Source organism: Petaurus breviceps, unplaced genomic scaffold (genome assembly GCF_028583685.1).
Source record: "Petaurus breviceps papuanus isolate PSGF00001 unplaced genomic scaffold, PetGlider_PUasm1.0 90721, whole genome shotgun sequence".
Classification (NCBI taxonomy): domain Eukaryota; kingdom Metazoa; phylum Chordata; class Mammalia; order Diprotodontia; family Petauridae; genus Petaurus; species Petaurus breviceps.
In genome coordinates, this window is record NW_027187322.1 from 6,361,902 (window position 1) to 6,379,512 (window position 17,611).

Consider the following 17,611-nt stretch of genomic DNA (forward strand, 5'->3'; position numbering starts at 1 on the left):
CTGGGAAGCCCAGCAGTAGAGTCAAGTCTGATTTTTAGATGGGGAGGACTGGGAAGATTTATTTTCTCACTATTAACATCTTGCTCCATCCAGGGGTACCCAAGGCAAGGACCAAGGCACACACTCTACTCAGAACTGAACACATTTTCAGGCTTGTCCCTCCTTCCCTGTCTACTTTCAAACCAAGCACAGTCAACTAACTGCTTCCTTCTTCCTAACACTACAATAACCTTTCCATGACACAAGTTCCTAATTTTTCTCCCCCTCCCCCCCCTGCCCTTTTGCCATAGCCCTGCTTAATTGAAGGAACAGGGGACAGCTACTGCTGGAGGGAAGGGAGAGGGGCAGGAGGCTGGGTGTTCTGTCATCTACACTAGCTTGCTGGGTGAGGCAGTCACCTTCACCTGGGCATGGGGTCTCTGAAAAATGCAAAGGATGTCCCCAGCTGAGTTCTGGGATTCTGTGAGCTTGTGAGAATGAACAGCTAAAGAAAGGTGCTGTGCAGAGAAAGCATCAGGGAGGCTGAGGACTAGGGACTTCTGGGAGATTGGCTTTGGGTTCAGATCCACTTCATATTTAGCTGGCAAGAAAGAATGAATCCAATTTAAGTCAACAGGCATTTTATTAATTATGTAGGGGAGTGATACAGTTGAGAGACGGCTTTGGTAGCTGTAGGGAGGCAGGATTGGAAAGGGAGCAGCCTGGGAGCAGCCTGGAAGCAGGGAGGCCACTTAAGAGGTGATTGCTGTAGTCCAAGTGAGAGGGGATGAGGCTGCCTATGAATGGAAAGAAAAGCAATTAGACTAGGGGAGGGGAGAAATTAACAAGACTCTGTGACTGATTGAGAATGAGGAGGGAGTGGGGAGGGGGAGGAGGGAGAGGAGAGACCTCAGGGGGACCCTGGCCAGAGAGCGACCATTGGATGTGGCCAAGGTGATGAAAAGCACCCTTCTCAAACTGAGGCATCACATTTGGGTAAAATTCTGACAAACTGTCAGAAAACAAGGGTTGAGAAGGTTTGGGGGAAACAGTTTGGGTGGCAGCAATTTTATGCTGAGTACTGTAGCTGTTGGTGTAGATCCCTGGTATCATCAAACATGACAGGATGTGACTCCAGGTGTGTGCGCACACCTCAGCAATCAGCCTCCCCCCCCCCCCCCAGCAGTTCTAAATAAGATTCTAAATGGGCACAGCCCTGAGGGAGCTAAGTTCAAGGCAAAGCGTTTTTTCCATTCCAAAGAAATGAATCCAATTTATTTGGGGATTGCTCCTCAAGCCTGCCTCGTGGCCACTTGGACATGTCTCTTGGGTGTGTACTAAACATGGCTATGACTAAAGAGTTGTCAGATACTTTAATGCTCCTGATGCTGGTCTCAATTTTTTCAACCTCCCCTAATCTGGTGTGCAGGATGCTTCATGGTTCAAGGTTCAAGGACAGTTATCCTATGTCCCAGTGGAACTTCACCCCCAAAGGTGGGTCTGCTGTAGAGAACAGTGCATAGCTGCCGTCTGCACAACCAAACAAACCCAGGCCAGAATCTTTTAAAAGGCTCCCTGGATGATGGGGAATATGTGAGGGGTGCAGGAGCTGGAGCTAGGGTGATTACCAGGGACGGTTACTCTGACCCATGTCAAAGGGCAGAGAGGAGCTGACTTCGTCAGAGACCTCGCCTCACCAAGACCCATCTGTCAGGTCCTTTGGAGAAAAGGACATTCAATGCCTACCTTCTACTCTTTTCTTTTCAAGAGATGGAAAGAGAAAGAAAGTCAAGTCAGTAAAAGAGGAAGAAATAGAAATTAAAGTAAAACAAACAAAAGCCAACCCAACTGTCAAAATCTACCCAGGTGGGATTGTCACCCTAGAGGGAGCTTTGCCCCAGGCCTCAGGTTGGCCCTCTTCTCTTCTGCTGAGCCTAGAGAGTAGGGGTGATGTATTGCTTCCTTCCCTCCCCTCTTAATACTTACTGAGCATCATGGGAAGATGCCTGTGTTACAGTGGTGGTTCCAAGCCTCCATGCACCGTGGCCTTTGTACCTAGCCACAAGGGCAAGGGCGTGGCTCCCTTGTGACTCTTGGGACAGGTCTGGTGGATAGAACAAAAGGAGTGCTGAGATCAGTGACAAGGGACATTGGGGGCCCCTGGAATGGGACCTGCACCTGTGGCGTTGGCCCCCTCACTGATGCATGAGTCAATTATTCAACCCAATCCATCAGACTTTTATTAAGCACCTGTATGCAAAGCCTGATGCTGGACATTAACAGGAAGACAGAAATGAGCACTCTTCTCCCTGCCCTTGGAGCTGGCAGAATGAAAAGTTAGATGGGCCCATCCCTTGCAGGGGATCAGGTCCCAGGCTCCTAGAGGCAGAGCGAGGAGGAAATGCAGGGTCCTCATTTTACACACAAGGACACAGGATACTGGTGGTGTCCGGCAGTCCATCGTGAACACCATCCAAAGGCCTCTGGTTACGGAAGCACTTGGAGGCCTTAGCACACTGAGGGCCGAGGGCTTGGGCCCCAGAAGTGGGGCTCCATGAGTGGGAAGATGGACGTACTCTACCACCCAAATACCTCTTCCTGTCTAAAACTGACATTTTTTGAAGCTGTGCCATATAGGATGTTGGATGTTTATATTATGGGAGTAATTTATTTTTAGAAAGTGCCGAATACTCCAGACCCAAAATAGCTGGACTCTATGCCCTTGGAGGCTGGCCTTTAAGGGGGAGAGGAAGCACACCCTGTCCCAGTTTTGAACTTGGAGAGACCCTATTAAAGGCATGACCGTTAAAAGCTGGCCAGGCTATGTGAGTGAGCTATGCGAGTGGGAGCTCTGTGAATGGAAGCACTCCTACCTTCAATGCTGCATGCTTATGTCCAGGATCTTATTCCAGACTTGTCCTAGAGTTTCTCTCTCTCTCTCTCTCTCTCTCTCTCTCTCTCTCTCTCTCTCTCTCTGTCCTGACTCTGTGGATGCTCCCGATTTGGAGAAAGGTGGCTGTCCCTGGTAGAAAAGGCGGCAGGCTCCTTTATAGACTGCTGGGGGACTGTGGTCCAGTCCAGTGGCTGGACCTCGAGCTGGTGGAGGGATGCTGGGGATTGTGCCTGCTGACTTAGCAGAAGCAGAAGAAGTTAAGAATAGGGAAAGGTCTCCCTGCACATAGGTCAGCAGATAAGGAAACAGGCTGGGTGGTAAATGCCTGGCAGTGAGAAGGCTGCTACATCCCCACTCCCTATGGCCAGGCAGCTAGGGGGCATCATGTAGAAGGGGAAGAAAGGATTGGGAGTCAGAGAAGATCCAAGCAAATCCAGCCTTGGACACTTACAAGCCAGGTGACACAGGATCATCACTTCTTGCCTCAGTCACCTTGTCTCTTTGGCAGCCTAGGCAGGACTCCACGATTCTCTCGTGTCTATGTTTCCATCAAGAAAGAGTCATTCCTTTGGATGTGAAGGACACCTTTGAATCCCTTAGATCAGCATAGATGCTTGGGGTGGGAGGTGGCCCTATTTAACAGCTGAGTGGGAATTCTTTGACAGCTCCAAAATCAATCACAGGAAAAACATGGGAACCCAAAGAATGGGTAAAAGAGGGGACAGGGAGGGGACAAACACTTCTTAAGTGGCTACTATGTGCTAGGCACTGTGCTAAATGTTTTACAAATATTGTCTCATTTAAAGAAGCAATGGGAAGAGATCTGAGTGTCTTAATGGACCCTAAGCTCAATTTGAATCAGCAGTGTGACTCATGGGCTGAGACCTTGCAAAGAGGTAGAGTGTTCAGGACTAAGGAGGTGACTGCCATGCTGGTCTCTCCTTTGGCCCAGTCACTCCCAGAGTGTTGAGTGTCTCCCACTGTTTAGAAGGGATGTTAATACACTAGCCAGTATTCAGAGGTTGCTGACAACCCAGGCATGAGAAGGGCTTACCATACAAGGATCAGGGAGGAAGTTGAAGGTGTGTGTGTATATGTGTGTGTGTGTATGTGTGTGTTTATGTGTCTCTGTGTATGTGAGTATGTTTGTATATGTGAGTGTGTGTATTTGTGTTTGTGTGTATATGTGTGTGTGTGTGTGTGTGATGGCTGTGTTCAAGGATCTTCAGGATTGTTTGGATAAGGGATTACATCTGATCCCAGAAGACAGAACCAGGAGAGTGGGTGGCAGGTGGCAGGAGTTCCATTTAGACCTGACCATGAGAGCCACTGTCCCAAGTGGACTGGGCTGTGACTGACAAACTTTAAGCAGAAGTTTAGTGCCCATTGGTAGGCTTTGTTCAGAGTTCTTGGTGCTGGGCTGAATTTGCCTCACTGCCCCCACTCACCCCCTTCCCCACCTCACATCTCTAATTTCCTGCTTCCTGGTGGCTGAACCAGGAGGGAGCAAGTGTGCCAAGGACTGCCCTCACAGTTTTCCAGGTTGGCCTGGGGCCATCCCTGAGTAGAGGGACCCCCTCTAGCCTCAGCCCTGAGGGGATTCCCTGCTGCCCAGACATGCTGAGTTTGGACAGAAGCAAGTGTTGCTCTGTGACCCAGGAAAAGAAAGGACCCAACATTTCTAGAGCTCTTCTGGGATTAGAAATTCTCTTCTCAACACCCTTGTGAGGTAGGGAAAGTGTCCTTAACTCCATTTGAAACATGAGGAATAGAGGCCCACACAGCTGGCAGGGAGAACTCCCTGACTTTACTCCAAAGCCAGTGGGCCCTTCTGGCTCACCCCTCCCCCAGCCCACCTCTGTCGGTGGTCATGACCTCATTGTTTGCTGCCCCTGGTCTGAGCTCTTAGTGACTCCATGACTGTGGACACCCTTCCACACAAGGGAGGGAGAGAGGGAGGCCCTCCAAGATCACCAGAGTTCTATCACCCCTGGGTGCCCCACCAGCCTTGGGCCCTGGAGCCACTCCTATACCTGTGGCCTTCCTGCCTCCTGGGACCACAGTGCACACCTTCAGAAAAGGCAACCAAATCCACCTCTTTGGTAGAAGGCAAGAGAACCTGAGTGGGTGTCCCAGCCCCAAGAAGCCCAGCTTGTCATGAAGCCTGGGAGGCAGGGCCTGGAATGGAGCCCAGGGCATGCTGGGCATTGCACCCACCAGTGCCTGGCACAGTGCCTGGGACCCCATGGGCACTGGGGCACTGGTTGTGGAATGTTTATTGGTCCGGAGGGAATTGAGTCCAGAGAGAGAGAGTGCTCCAGCCAGCACTGCAGGCCCACCACTACCAGGAGTGCTCCTGGCTTCCGAGAGCGCCACCTTACTCTCCAAGAGGGTGAAGCCAGCCTGGCTAGGATCAGGAGATGCAGCACCAACTGGCTAGTGGAGACAGGGGAGAGCTTAGGCCTGGGTTCCAGTGCCACTGAGACAGCTAAGTCCCTTGGACTCACCTGGGTCCTCCAAGGATGGCTTGCCATTTGTGGTTTGCAGTAGGTAAAGCTCTGAGCCTCGAGTCAGGAAGGCACTAGTCATGTGTCCCTGGATGAGTCACTTAACCCCCATCTGCCTCCGTTTCTTCATCTTCCAAGTGCCTCCAGGGCTGTTGTGAGGATCAAATGGGTAACAGTTCTAAGTGCCTGTCACAGAGTAGGTGCTGTATAAAGGTTAACTTACTGTAGGAATTGCAGCACGTGGAGTTTTTCTCTTGCTGAAACAAGTCTAGATTCTTTGTGTCTTCCTGTGGTAGCAGGAATGTCAGGGAGTTCCCTTGGGGTTACAGAGGTCTGGGTTCAAATTCTGCCATAGAACTGTGAGGTTTCTTGCTCTTTCCTGAGAGGAAGACTCTGAGGACCCTCATTTTCCTCATCTTTAAAATGGAGGTGATAGTAGATGGAGCACTGGGCCTGGAGGCAAAGAGATCTGAGTTCAAATGTGGCCTCAGACACTTCATAGCTGTGTGACCCTGGGCAAGTCACTTCATCTGCAAAATGAGCTGGAGAAGGAAATGGTGAACCAATCACTGCAGAGTCTTTGCCAAGAAAACCCCCAATGGGGTTACAAAGAGGCAGACATGACTGAAAGTCTGAGCATCAGCAGTAGCAGCCTTCATATCTGCCTGGTTGGGAGGGTCAGATAAGAATGGCCTCCTCCCCCCCCCCCCCCCCCAGATTAGGCGCAATTCAGGAAGCATTTATGCAGCACCTACTGTATGAGTGGCACCCTTGCCCTGGGTCCTGCCCTGCATGACCAGAGCCCTGAGTTGCTAGGGACCTGCTCTAGGACTTTGGGCCTTCTGTCTCCTGAGCAGGAGTCCCCTTCCCAGGATTCAGACCAGGTGCTCACTGCTGGAAGGGGCCAGCCCCTAGGCAGCCCCTTCCTGACTTGGAGGGTTAATGAGTCTTTCCATATTCTCCCTTTGCTGCTGGCCTCTTCAGCTCCCTGTCCTGGGGGGGTGGCTGAGGCTGGGCCTCCAACCTTAATTCCCCCGGGGACTTTTCCTCCTCCCCATTAAGCACCTCTGCTTCAGCCTACAGGCAAGCCTTTGTTAACCCGAAGGCTGGGGGGAGGGCTCTGGCAGCCTGGGCTTCCTGGTTAACTGAGGCTTAGTGGCTGGTGTTTGTTTTCTGTTGAATCTGTTCTTGGTGTTGCAGGTCTTGGCTCTGTCCTGTGGCAGTGGGTGAAATCAGTCTGATGGGGGTTCCCCATGGAGCTCCAGCAGAAGAATGTTGCTGTCACAGACAGTCACACAGGGCTCTCTAGCATTTTACCGAAGGTGGTGGGCTTTCCTCAAAGCACCCAGGAAGGCAGGTCATGCTCTGCTCATTGTCCCCATTTGACAGGTGAGGAAGCAGATTCTGGAAGGTCTGCCTGCCCAGGGGTCCTAATTGCAAGCCCAGGGCTCTTTGGAGTCTTAAGGCAGGCGCTGGATCTGTGTGACCCTAGACAAGTCACCTGATGTCTCCATGCCTCAGCTCCTCGCCAGTCCCTTCTCAGTCAAAATCTGCGATCCTAGCATCCCACTAATCAGGTGACTGGGGAGGGCTTCGCTTCCTTTCTTCAGATGGGCGCAGTGACGCTTCTTCTCCAGCCCTGGAGGGGACCTTGGACGGATACACCTTTGGGCCACTGTGACTCTTTCCTCAGGAAACCTCTGAGAAGAGTCTTTGAAGCACGTTCATTTATTAGGTGCCTGCTGTGTGCACCTTCATTTAGTAAATGCCTACTGCATGCTGGACCCTGAGTGCTGGTGTACAAAAAGAGGCAAAAGACAGCCTTGGCCCCTACTCCAGGAGCTTACAATCTAATGGGCATGCTGGGTGGGGAGGCAGGCCCCTGAGGCTCCCCAGCTTTGTCTACTCCCAAGGTCTTTCTTGTCTACTTTCTGGCTTTGAGTGGGCTTCCCAATCATCAGAGGAAGTTCCCTGAGCCTAGGGCACATGACCAGCCAACAGATATCAGACACAGCAAGCTCTGGACAGGAGAAATGAGAAATAACGAGCAGTGGGAAGGCACTGGAAATAAGAGGGTCTGAACAGGGTATCCTGGAGAAAGGGGTAATTTTAACTAGGGCTTAAAGAATTTAAAAGATGAGGTACTAAGTTTGTGGTTCTCCCTCCTAAACGTGGCTTCCAGATCAATGTGTCATTAATCAGAAGCAGAAAGGGCCCTCCAAGGGCTACTGCTCCAACCCCTTCACTTTGCAGGTGAGGAATCAAAGCAAAGGGAGACGAGAACTTCCTTCATGTCAATCAATCAGCATTTATTAGGCACCTACTATGGGCCAGGTGCTAAGCACAGTAATGAGGCAAGATTTGAACCTGGATTCCTCCAGTTCCAAGTCCATTGCCCCAGGTCAGTGGGGGTTCATAACTCCCCTACACTGGTCTCTGTTCAGAAGATTTCTCACTTCCTATCACAGAATCTGTGTCTCACTTCCTTTGAATGAGCCCATGTGTGTCTGTGCTTTGCTGGGGGTTGGGAGAGCCAATTAGTACAAGGTGGTCCTAAGGCCTGGCTTTGACCGAGCCCCCTCAGGCAGCTGTCTCACTTGTGTCTTCTCACTGGTGGTTGGGACAGAATGCCGCACCAACTGACTCTTGTGTCTGGGAGCCCCTAGAGGAAAGAAAGCAGCCGGAAACCTGCCGGGCCCCACGTCGGCTTTGGCATTTAGCTTGGGAAAAAATGAAGCCCGGGTTCCCTGAGTGTTCATGCAAACTTCCCAGCCTCCTTGGCCAATAAACTGGGCACTGCTATTAACCCATCCTGCGTGAGCTGTGTGCACCCTGGGTCCCATGACCCGGAGCCTGCTCTGGCCAGATGTCTCCAAGGATGAACTGTGCTGTTCACATAAACCGAAGAGCCAGGAACAAACGGCAGGTCGGGGGCCACTGCCAGGAGCGGTCTCCATGGATTTTGAGGCAGATACTTGCAGTCTCTTGTGTGGCAGTGTACTGTGTGTGCATGGGAAAAAGCCCTTGGGATGATGATGATTCTTCCCCATCCTCTCCCCCTCCCCCGTCCCCATGAGGTTTGGGGCATCTCAGAAATCATTTACTGAGCATGAGTGGGATGGACACTGGCTCTCTGCAAGGGCAGGTCCCCACTACCCCAGCAGTGAGTTTGTGAGTGTGCTGGACCAAGGAGCTATGGTCAGTGGGGAGGGGGAGGGGGGATTGCCCAAGAGGGTCTCTCAGTCTTGTGTGCCTTCCTTGAGAGGCAGGGCTGGGTATGGAGTCAGATGCCCTGGGTTAAAATCCCACCTGTGTGACCTTGGATAAGTCGCTTGGACTCTGTGGGCCTGTGTCCTCCTCTGTAAAATGAGGGCATTGCACTATATGGCCTCTGAGGCCCCTTCTAACTCTAGCTCTAGGGTCCTGTGATTTCCCTGGGCCTTGATTTCCCCATCTTCAAAATAACACTGTTGAATTCAGTGGCCTCTGAGATTCCTTCTACTTTTGCCTGCTAGACATCCCCAAAACCCTGTTTACATACCCCCTTCTCCAGGAAACCCTTCCTGGCCTTGTTAAGCTCCCATCTCTCCCCTCACACCTCAAGGTCCTTGCTTTTCCCCTGTCTGGTCTCCTGTGTGCCTGCCGTGGTGACACATTTCCTTTGGAGGCTTCTCTCCCAGCTGGACTTTGGCTCTTCCCACAAAGTCCTCATCTTGTTTCTCCCTCAGAACCCAACAAATATCTGGCAATCAGTAGGTGCTTAATCAAGGCTGAATTAATTCATTCACTGTCAGTGACCATGAAGACTAAGCTTAGAATAAAAAATCACTGACACGATATACACCAGCAGGAAGAATTCATTCAGCAAGTGAGGACCTACTGTGTGAGGGGCCATGTGCCAAGAGTGGAGGGGAGAAAGACAAAAAAAGTGGCTCCAGTGCCCATGGTTGCTAGTGTCCCTTATGTTCTGATTAAATGAAGTGGTATCTGCTTTATTCATTTTAAAATAATTCATCTTTGTTGATATTCTTTTCATCCAATGGAAGATATGCTCCTTGAGGGAGATGTTTGTTTCATTTTTTTTGTCTTTGTCCCCAGAACCAAACTCAGTGCCTGGCACATAGAAGATAATTGATATTTGTAGAATGAATGAAACTTTCTTTCCCTTTGATGAGCTTATATTTTATTGGAAAAGAATGAGTGGGGATGTGTGCAGAGCTCTAGAGTTAGGGCCAGAAGGCCTAGATGCTGATTCCATCTCTCTGTGTGACTCCAGGTAGGTCATCTGCGAAATGAGAACTTGGACCTTGTGTCTTCTGAGGACCTTAAGGGTCATCTTTTTACAGATGAGGAAAGTGAGGGTAAAAGACATGAAGAGACTGGCCTGGGTTATGTCGCTAACAGGCAGGTCAATTTGACACAAAGTCCAGCGCGCTTTCCCCAGGTCACCTGACTGCCAATAGAGCCTATGAACTTGTGATCTCACGGTCTTCTCAGCTGAAATTCCATCCTTGAGAGAGGCTTGCCCAGTGTCACACAACAAGGATCTAAAGCTGGTTTGGAACTTGGGTCGTCCCGATTCTGCTGTACAGATGAGCTCCCCAGAATATTGGTGCTTGAAGGATATGCTTTTGTGGACCAATATTCTGGGATAATTTGATTTCTTGGTATTCTTTCCTAAACTTGTCCTTGAGTCCAAGACTCTGATAAGCCTGTAAATCACACAGTACCAAACACAGACCCCTATAGCACTCCCATAGAGACCCCCCTATCCAAATTGACTGGACGTGTTAATAATTATTTACTTTTAGGCACTTACTGTCCAGTCATTTCTCAGCCCACCCAAATATCCTCTCATTAGGTCCACATCTCTCATTCTTAGCATAGATTCTGAAAGACTTTTGTCAAATGCTTTTCCCAAATTAAGGTAAGCAGCCCTGAGTGTTTTTTTTTTTTTCCTGACCTACCAGGCTATTAATAACCTAGTCAAAAAAGAAAATCAGCCTAGCTCGACCTGCATGACTTATCTTGGATGAAATCAGCCAGACTCTGGGTGATCACTGCTTCCCTTTCTAGAGGCTCACTAGCCACCCCTTTAATAAGAAGTGCCTGAATTGAAATCACACTTACTGACCGGAAGTGGTCCTTTCTTTGAAGAGTAAGACCTTTGCCTTTTTCCAGTCCTTCAGCACCCTCATTCTCCACAATCTCTCCTTGTCCTTGACTCAGCAGTCACATCCTCTGGATCTTTACCTAAGAATATAGTTCCTTTGGACACATGACTTCAGCTCATTCACAGGACATCTTGGTCCTCTCTTCTTTGTCATATTACCCTCCTATCTCCCTCCACCAATACATTCGAAGTTTGTTTTCAAAGTATCTTTTTTACATGCACATACCCTGTGTTTTCCAGCCTCCATGCCCCTGCTAAGGCAATGACATCTGACTAGGGAGATGGGATTTGAGAAGACTTGTCAAGCAGTTAGATGCCTCTCAGCTTCACAGGGTGCGCATGGAGAGGCCAGAGTTTACTTGAATGATTTCCTGTGCCTTAAAATTGAGCTGGGATGCCAGTCCCAATGAGATCTCCAACTGCCCCAACTAAAACTGTTTTCTCTCCTTCCAGACTAAAATACACGGAATTGGATTTGTGAAAATCCATGCACCATGGAACGTTCTGTGCCGAGAGGCTGAATTTTTGAAACTCAAAATGCCCACAAAGAAGGTCAGTGGTTCAATGTCTGCCCAAGCCCTGCCGAGGCTCCAGGAAGCTTGGGAGCGTTTGAGCCCCAGATAAGGATATTGATGTGGGGCTGGGCTGCTTGACAGATGGGTTGCTGGCCAGTGGCGTGGCCCACCATGGCAATGGTGACTGGTCTTTTTTCTCCACCAAAGTACTCTGTATTCTGAAAAGAAACACAGACCTGAGTCTGGGTCTGATATTTCATAGCATATGGGATACCAGCCCAAACTGGAGGGGAAAAAGCCTCAGATGCTAGAAGAGATGGCTTTAAAGCCCCCTGAAATTGATGGCCAGTGAAAATGAAAGGAAACACTGGGCTCCAGGCCTCCTTGTGGAGTCTTAGCCCAATTTATCCCGCTCCTTTTCATCCCATTTCCTGCTTGCTGCACTCCTGAAAATGCACAGTTAGGGAGGGACTTTACAGGCTGTTCCTCATGCTTTGTTTAGTTTGGTTTATTTCTCTATAGAGACAAGGACCGGAGGTATGAGGGGCTGTTTACATAGTCCTATCAATCAGGCTGTGCCTTCTTGCATCATATAACAGTTGCTGAAAACAGGCATCTCACTGGATGTGTTAGAGGGAAAGTTTGCTGGATTTGACAACATTGCTGCTTTCTCTCCTCTTCCTTACAGGCTCTTTGGGACTATTACAGGAACTTGCTGTTTGTCTCTCTGTCTGTCTGTCTATCCTAATATGTGCAGACAAATGAATCCTATTTCCTTCTCCTCCAATCTTCAGATGTACCAGATTAACCAGAGTCGGGGCCTCCTCAAAAAAATTAACTCCGTCCTCCAGAAAATAACAGAGCCCATCCAACCCCGAGTGGCCGACAACAGATCCCAGACCACGAAGAGACTGTCTTTCGCTTTCTCCAGGGAAAAGCAGCACCTGTGAGTATGTGCTGAGCCTGGCCTGGCCCAGGCTGCCAGCTTCTTGTCTCTCACACTTTCCCGGGCACCTGGGTATCTGGTCTTTAGAAACTGAAAAGATGCACAACTGTTCTGACCCAGTGGGTGCTTGGCATGGCTCTTCTGCCAGGAGAGTTTGCAGAGGTGTTCAGTGTTGAGGCCAATCAGTAAATTGCTGTGATTCCAGAAAGGTGGATTGAGCCTGTGACCTCAGGGGCTGTTGGGATGCAGACTGGCTGGCTTGTCCCATAAGCGTCTGTTCTTCCTCCTCCCCTGCCCCTTAGAACCCAAGGTTTGCTAAAGCGGGACCTCCTCCTCCAAGCCTTCATCAAGCCCCCAGCCCTTGGTGCTCCCCCTCCCCCAGATGTGCTCCTTGGCATTCCTTTTGGACAGCTTTTCTGTTCACTTTTCTAGGGGGATACAAACATCCATGTGTGTGTAGATAGAAGGGCTGTTCCTCCCCTCCATTGACAGAATGTAGGCTCCTCGAGGTGCCAGGACCATTCTCACTTTGTATCCCTGAGTACAAAGTGGGCCTGGCACATAGTGGGTACTTTATAAAAGCTTGTGGAACTGAATTCTAGGTCCTCAAGGAACCTAGAATCCAGGGGTTTGGAGGGCAGGCAGTCCAGGGAGAAAGTGGGAGTGTGCTCACCAGTGCGGGTGCCCTATGCAGCTGTGGGCCAGACCAAAATTGAGCAAATAAAGGAGTCTTGGGAACAATCTGAGAAGGGAGAGCTCTCTCCCTCTAGAGCAGGTGAGAAGAAAAGCAAGCTGCCCTGTGGTCTGAGAGCAGACAGCCAGCTCCAGAGGGAAAGGATCCCTGGACGCATAGACTCTAGGCTGTGCCGCTCAGAGCCTGGTGGCCGGCTGAGGAAGCCAGGAGAAAGGCGAAGGAGTCGGCCCCATGAGGAGCGGGGCAGGGGGGGAGGCTCCTAAGGAGGCCAGGCCTGACCCAGGCATCTCTTCCCTCACCAGCCCGGGGAGGCAGTCTGGTCTGGGCAGAGGGCAGTTGGCTTAGCTCCTAATAAGGGAATACTGTTTTCTTTGGTTTGGAACCAGAGGCCCCTAAATCAATAAGTCCGCCCCTCCTTTGCCCTGGTGTCATCTCACAAGCAAACACTCTTTGCAGTTACACCCCCAGTGATACTGAGCAAGTCAGTGAGCCTTGCTAACAGATCCCACCACAGCCTCAGCCCTCCGTCTTCCTCAGGCTGTCCCCAGGGATCCAGTAACTCAGATCCCAGCCCTCCAATGATGCAGAGCTTCAGCAGAGGGGAAGGGACTGGCCCAAGGTCTCACGGCCCAGCAGTGAGCTAGGAAATCTTCCCCTTCTAAGTCCCCCTTCCCAGCTGACTCAGTGACTGAGGCCTAGGCTTGATGTTGCAGGGACAAGGCCTGATCTGTTTCACTAGGAGTTTCATTCTGTTAGCTGGGCTGGGCAGAGGTATGGCTTACCTTGGGGTCTCTGCTGGCTCTGGGCAGCCCTGACCTCCTCCCTCCTGTGCAAGGCTACTGACATCTCTGCTCTTCCATGTCATTGGCATCCACATAGAAGCCTTATGCCCTGTTGAGACCAGAAGCTCCCTAAGGAAGCCAAAGCTTACAGAGCCCTGGAGCCCCATAGTTGCTTGGTGGGAGGTCAATACCTCCAACCATATAAATAACAATAACAGTAATAATAGCTGGCAGATGAGGGTTAGGTGATTTGTACAGGGACACACAGCTAGGAAGAGTCTGAAGCAGGATCTGGAGGCTTGTACTGCTGCACCACTGGGCTGTCCATAGGCCAAGAAACCTGTGGGTTGGTGTGTTCAGGCGTGGCAGCATGGAAACAGCCAACTGTGATTCAGCTCCCTGCCTTTCTTCACTGTACAGTTTTAGTCAGCCTGGAATCCAGCCCTCTGCTCTTTGAGCTGAGCTGCCCCATTTCTGATGGGCCGGAGGCTAAAGGATACAGGAGGTTGGGCTAGGTGACATCTGAGGCCCCTTCAGGCCCTCAGTGTGAGATCTACATTGGACCCATGAGGAAAGAGATGCTTGGACGTGGCTGTGATCACACAGAGGTCACAGTCTTGGTGGTTGAGTCAGACCCCGGAATGATCAGGCACACCCTGCTGGGTTGACCTCTGGGGCCAAGCCCAGCTCCCCAACCTGGAGCCGGTGAGTGCCCCCACTCCAGGGCTGCTGCTGCTGCTGCCTCTTTTCCATGAGGCAGGGTGACGTGAGAAAGACTAAAAGTGAAGTTACTGTTAGCAGTGTGTGACCTTGGACTCTCACTCCCCTCCTCTGAGGGTGAGTTTCCTCACCTGTAAAATGAGGGTGTGTGTGTGTGTGCATGCGTGTGTGTGTGTGTGTGCATGTGTGCGTGCGTGTGTGTGCATGCATGTGTGCACATGTGTGTGTGTGTGATTATGGGATCTGAGCTCTAGACTGCTTGTTCAGGCATGTCTGACTCCCCTGACCCCATCTGGGATTTTTTTGTAAAGACACTAGAGTGGTCCCATTTCCTTCTCCAGCTCATTTTACAGATGAGGACACTGAGGCAGACAAGGTGAAGCAATGTTGGGAGTGTCACCCAGCTAGTGAGTGTCTGAGGCCAGACTTGAATTCAGGTCTTCCTGACTCTAGGCTCAGTACTCTGCCTAGTGGCCCAAGACCACTACCTCCTCCTAGCTATAAGAAAACTACAGCCCAGAGAGGTCACGACACTTGGCAAAGTCACAGAGCTGGGATTTGAGTTCGGGTCTCCCTGATTCCCAAGTCCAGCATTTTCTCCATTGCCTTTCCCTGACAAAGTCCACGAGTGAGCCGCCTATCAGGCTCTAACCCTCCACAAGTTCTCAGAGCGGGTGGATGAGGAGCCTTGTAGGAAGTGGGAGAGACCACTCTGCTGTGTCCTGCTCATGGATAGCCTCCTTCCCCAAAGAAGGCTTGGATACCACGTGGCCCAAGTGGTCAGTCTCCCTTCCTAGCTGCCAGCAATGGTCCGGTTTCTGCAAACATGTCCTAGGGACATTGTCACTTCCCAATTCCCTGTAGCTAGACCATGGGACAAGGCTCTGCCCAGTAACCAATGCCCTGTTGTCTTCCATTTCTCTGCAGGTTTGACCTGAGTGACAAGGATTCCTTCTTTGACAGCAAAACTCGAAGTACCATAGTGAGTATAGCTGGTCTCCCTGTGTCCCTGCAGCTGAGGGGTCGCCCTTGGGAATCCAGAGTGAGCCCCCTGCCAAGGCCCTTGTCCAATGGGAGGATGGCGTTCATGCCATAATCAGGGAGTGACAGATCCTCCAGGTTAGAATATTGTGCCGACCAAAGGTGTACAAGAAGAAGCCTTCCTTGAACACAGTGAGAGAGAGACGGGAAGCAGAATGGACGTCTCCACATGGAAATAATGTCTCTGACCCCGAATCATCATAAATCAGGGAAGAAAGTGCTAACTTTCTCAGAGCCCCCTGCAAATCTGGCCTGGGTTATATTCTGTGAACTCCTGGCCCCTGAATGTCCCCTCACCCTTGGAGTTTGCTGGCACCTGGACCTGCACATTATGGGATGTGGGTCTCAGAGGAGCCAGGGGCCAGGTCTGGTGTGGAAATTGTGCCCGTTGGTCAAAACAAATGAGTGCCTACAATCAGACCGGGGCCACCCTGCCCTGGTGCAGGGGCTGCTTTGTGTTTATCTGTCAGTGGCCAGCTGGGAAGGCAGCCAGCCCTCACACTGTATGTGCCTCAGCTCCGGGCAAGCCTTTTATCTAAACAAGAAATTAATGTTTCAGCCAAGTTGTTGTTCTCAGGCCTCGTCTGCAGAGCCAGCAGACAAGCCTGGAGCTGGATCCTTGCTGGGGAGAGGAGGAGGGGATCAGGTGGCCACTAGTCCTGCCGTGGGTCTAGCCAGCACTTCCCCAGTGGGCCCAGCAGCTGAAGAGTATGTCAGATTCTCTCAGGAGGAGGTTAAGAAGAGTCTCTCTTCTTCTGGCAAAGGAGGCCTAAGCAGCTGGTGGGTGCAGCCCCAGAGCCTGAGGACCCTGGCCAGATTGGCATCGAGTTCACTGAGGCAGATTTGGAGCGGGGAGGAGCCTTACACATTCTCCAGACCCGCCTCGTTTGCCACATGAAAGTCCAAAGAGCTTAAGGGGCTTGCATCCTTAAGGAAGGAGGGAGCAGAGGTTGGATTTGAACCCAGATCTCCTCAAACCAATTCCAGGCCCCCTTCCAAGATCCTGCTCTGCTTCTGCTCTCAGCACAGCCTGCTTGGCCCCACCTTGGACCTAAAGGACAATCCCTGAAGCCTTCCCAACCAGTAGCTAGGCTTTCTGTGCTCCAGGACCTCAGAGTGGGAATCCACTCCCACTTCCAGAGAGGATCTTCCCACTGGGGACAGCTCTCCTTGTCAGGGAGCTCTCATTCAATCTAGCTGCCACCTGCTGTTCTTGGTTCTGCCCCCTGGGGCCAAACAGAAGGAGGTGAACCCCCCTTCTAGGTCCTAACCCTTCAAATGCTGCAGACACAGCTCTTTTCAGGCAAAACCTTCCCCCAAATTAACTTCAGCTATTCCCCACATAGCCGGAACTGGAGGCCTCATCCTGGAGGTCATCCTGTGCTTCTCAATGTCCTTCCTGAAACGTGGTGCCCAGAAGTGAGCACAGGCCTTCAGGTGGTATTTGAGCAGGGCAGACTGATGGCCAAGTAAGGAAGGCCAGAGTCCATTCTCTGCCCCAAATCCTGCCCCAACTCACCAGTCTCCAGTGTTCCGAGACTTCCACCACACCCATTAGCAACGCAAAGTCTCATCCTATATTATAACGTCAGGCCTTTGAAAGGCAGACAGCTTCCAAGAGAGGTTTGGAGTCCCCATTCTGCTACTTCTGAATTGTGTGACCTTGGTTGAGTCACTGCCTCTTCCGAGTTTCCATTTTACTCATAGGTAAAGCGGAGAGATTGGTGCTTGTCCTATCTCCATCAAAGGGTTCTTTAGAAAAGAATTTCCTCATCACTTTTCCAGCCTGGTCCAAGAGGGAGCTGTTGTTTGGGGGCTGCTGAGAAGTGAAGAGAGTCTGGGAGAAAGTCAAGGGGAGACCCCAAGTTTAGAGGCTATGACAGACGGAGATCTAGCAAAGGCGTGTAATAAACAAACCAGTAATAAATAAAAGTAAAGCAAAAAATAAACATAAATAAATAAGAAAAATCACATTTAATTTATCACTAATGTCTTCAGTTTTGTGTATGCCATGATCAAGGGTGTTCCCTGACCAGTTTACAAGGAGGGCAGGGAGAGTGATGGTCAGCTTGGGGGTGAGGGGGTAGGGGATTTTTGAACCTTTGCTTGAGACTGTCCATTGATTCCTTCTTGGGGGCACTAAGGATGAAGTCTCCATGCTGGGGGTTTCCTCCAAGACGGGCAGGTTGTGGTGGAGATGACTTTGTACTGGCCTATCAAAGACGGTGGGGAGAGAGGTCTTCATCGCAGCCCTTGCTTTCTGCCTCTTTCCGCTTGGTTTTGAGATCCTGAGAGTGCAGCAGACACAGCAATCCCCGTGGGTGTCACCACCCCACTGGCCTGTGAGCCATGCTCCTAATC

General features: G+C 50.8%; 1 protein-coding gene across 1 annotated transcript in view; it reads left to right on the top strand.

Annotated features, from left to right (window-relative positions):
• The window catches only part of ANO1 (anoctamin 1), a 96,378-nt gene that overhangs the window by 19,567 nt on the left and 59,200 nt on the right, over positions 1–17,611 (top strand). Inside the window, exons 3-5 of the mRNA XM_069066539.1 lie at positions 11,006–11,104; positions 11,862–12,013; positions 15,137–15,191. Of these exons, the coding sequence (XP_068922640.1) occupies positions 11,006–11,104; positions 11,862–12,013; positions 15,137–15,191 (306 nt within the window). The remainder of the gene's footprint in view (positions 1–11,005; positions 11,105–11,861; positions 12,014–15,136; positions 15,192–17,611) is intronic.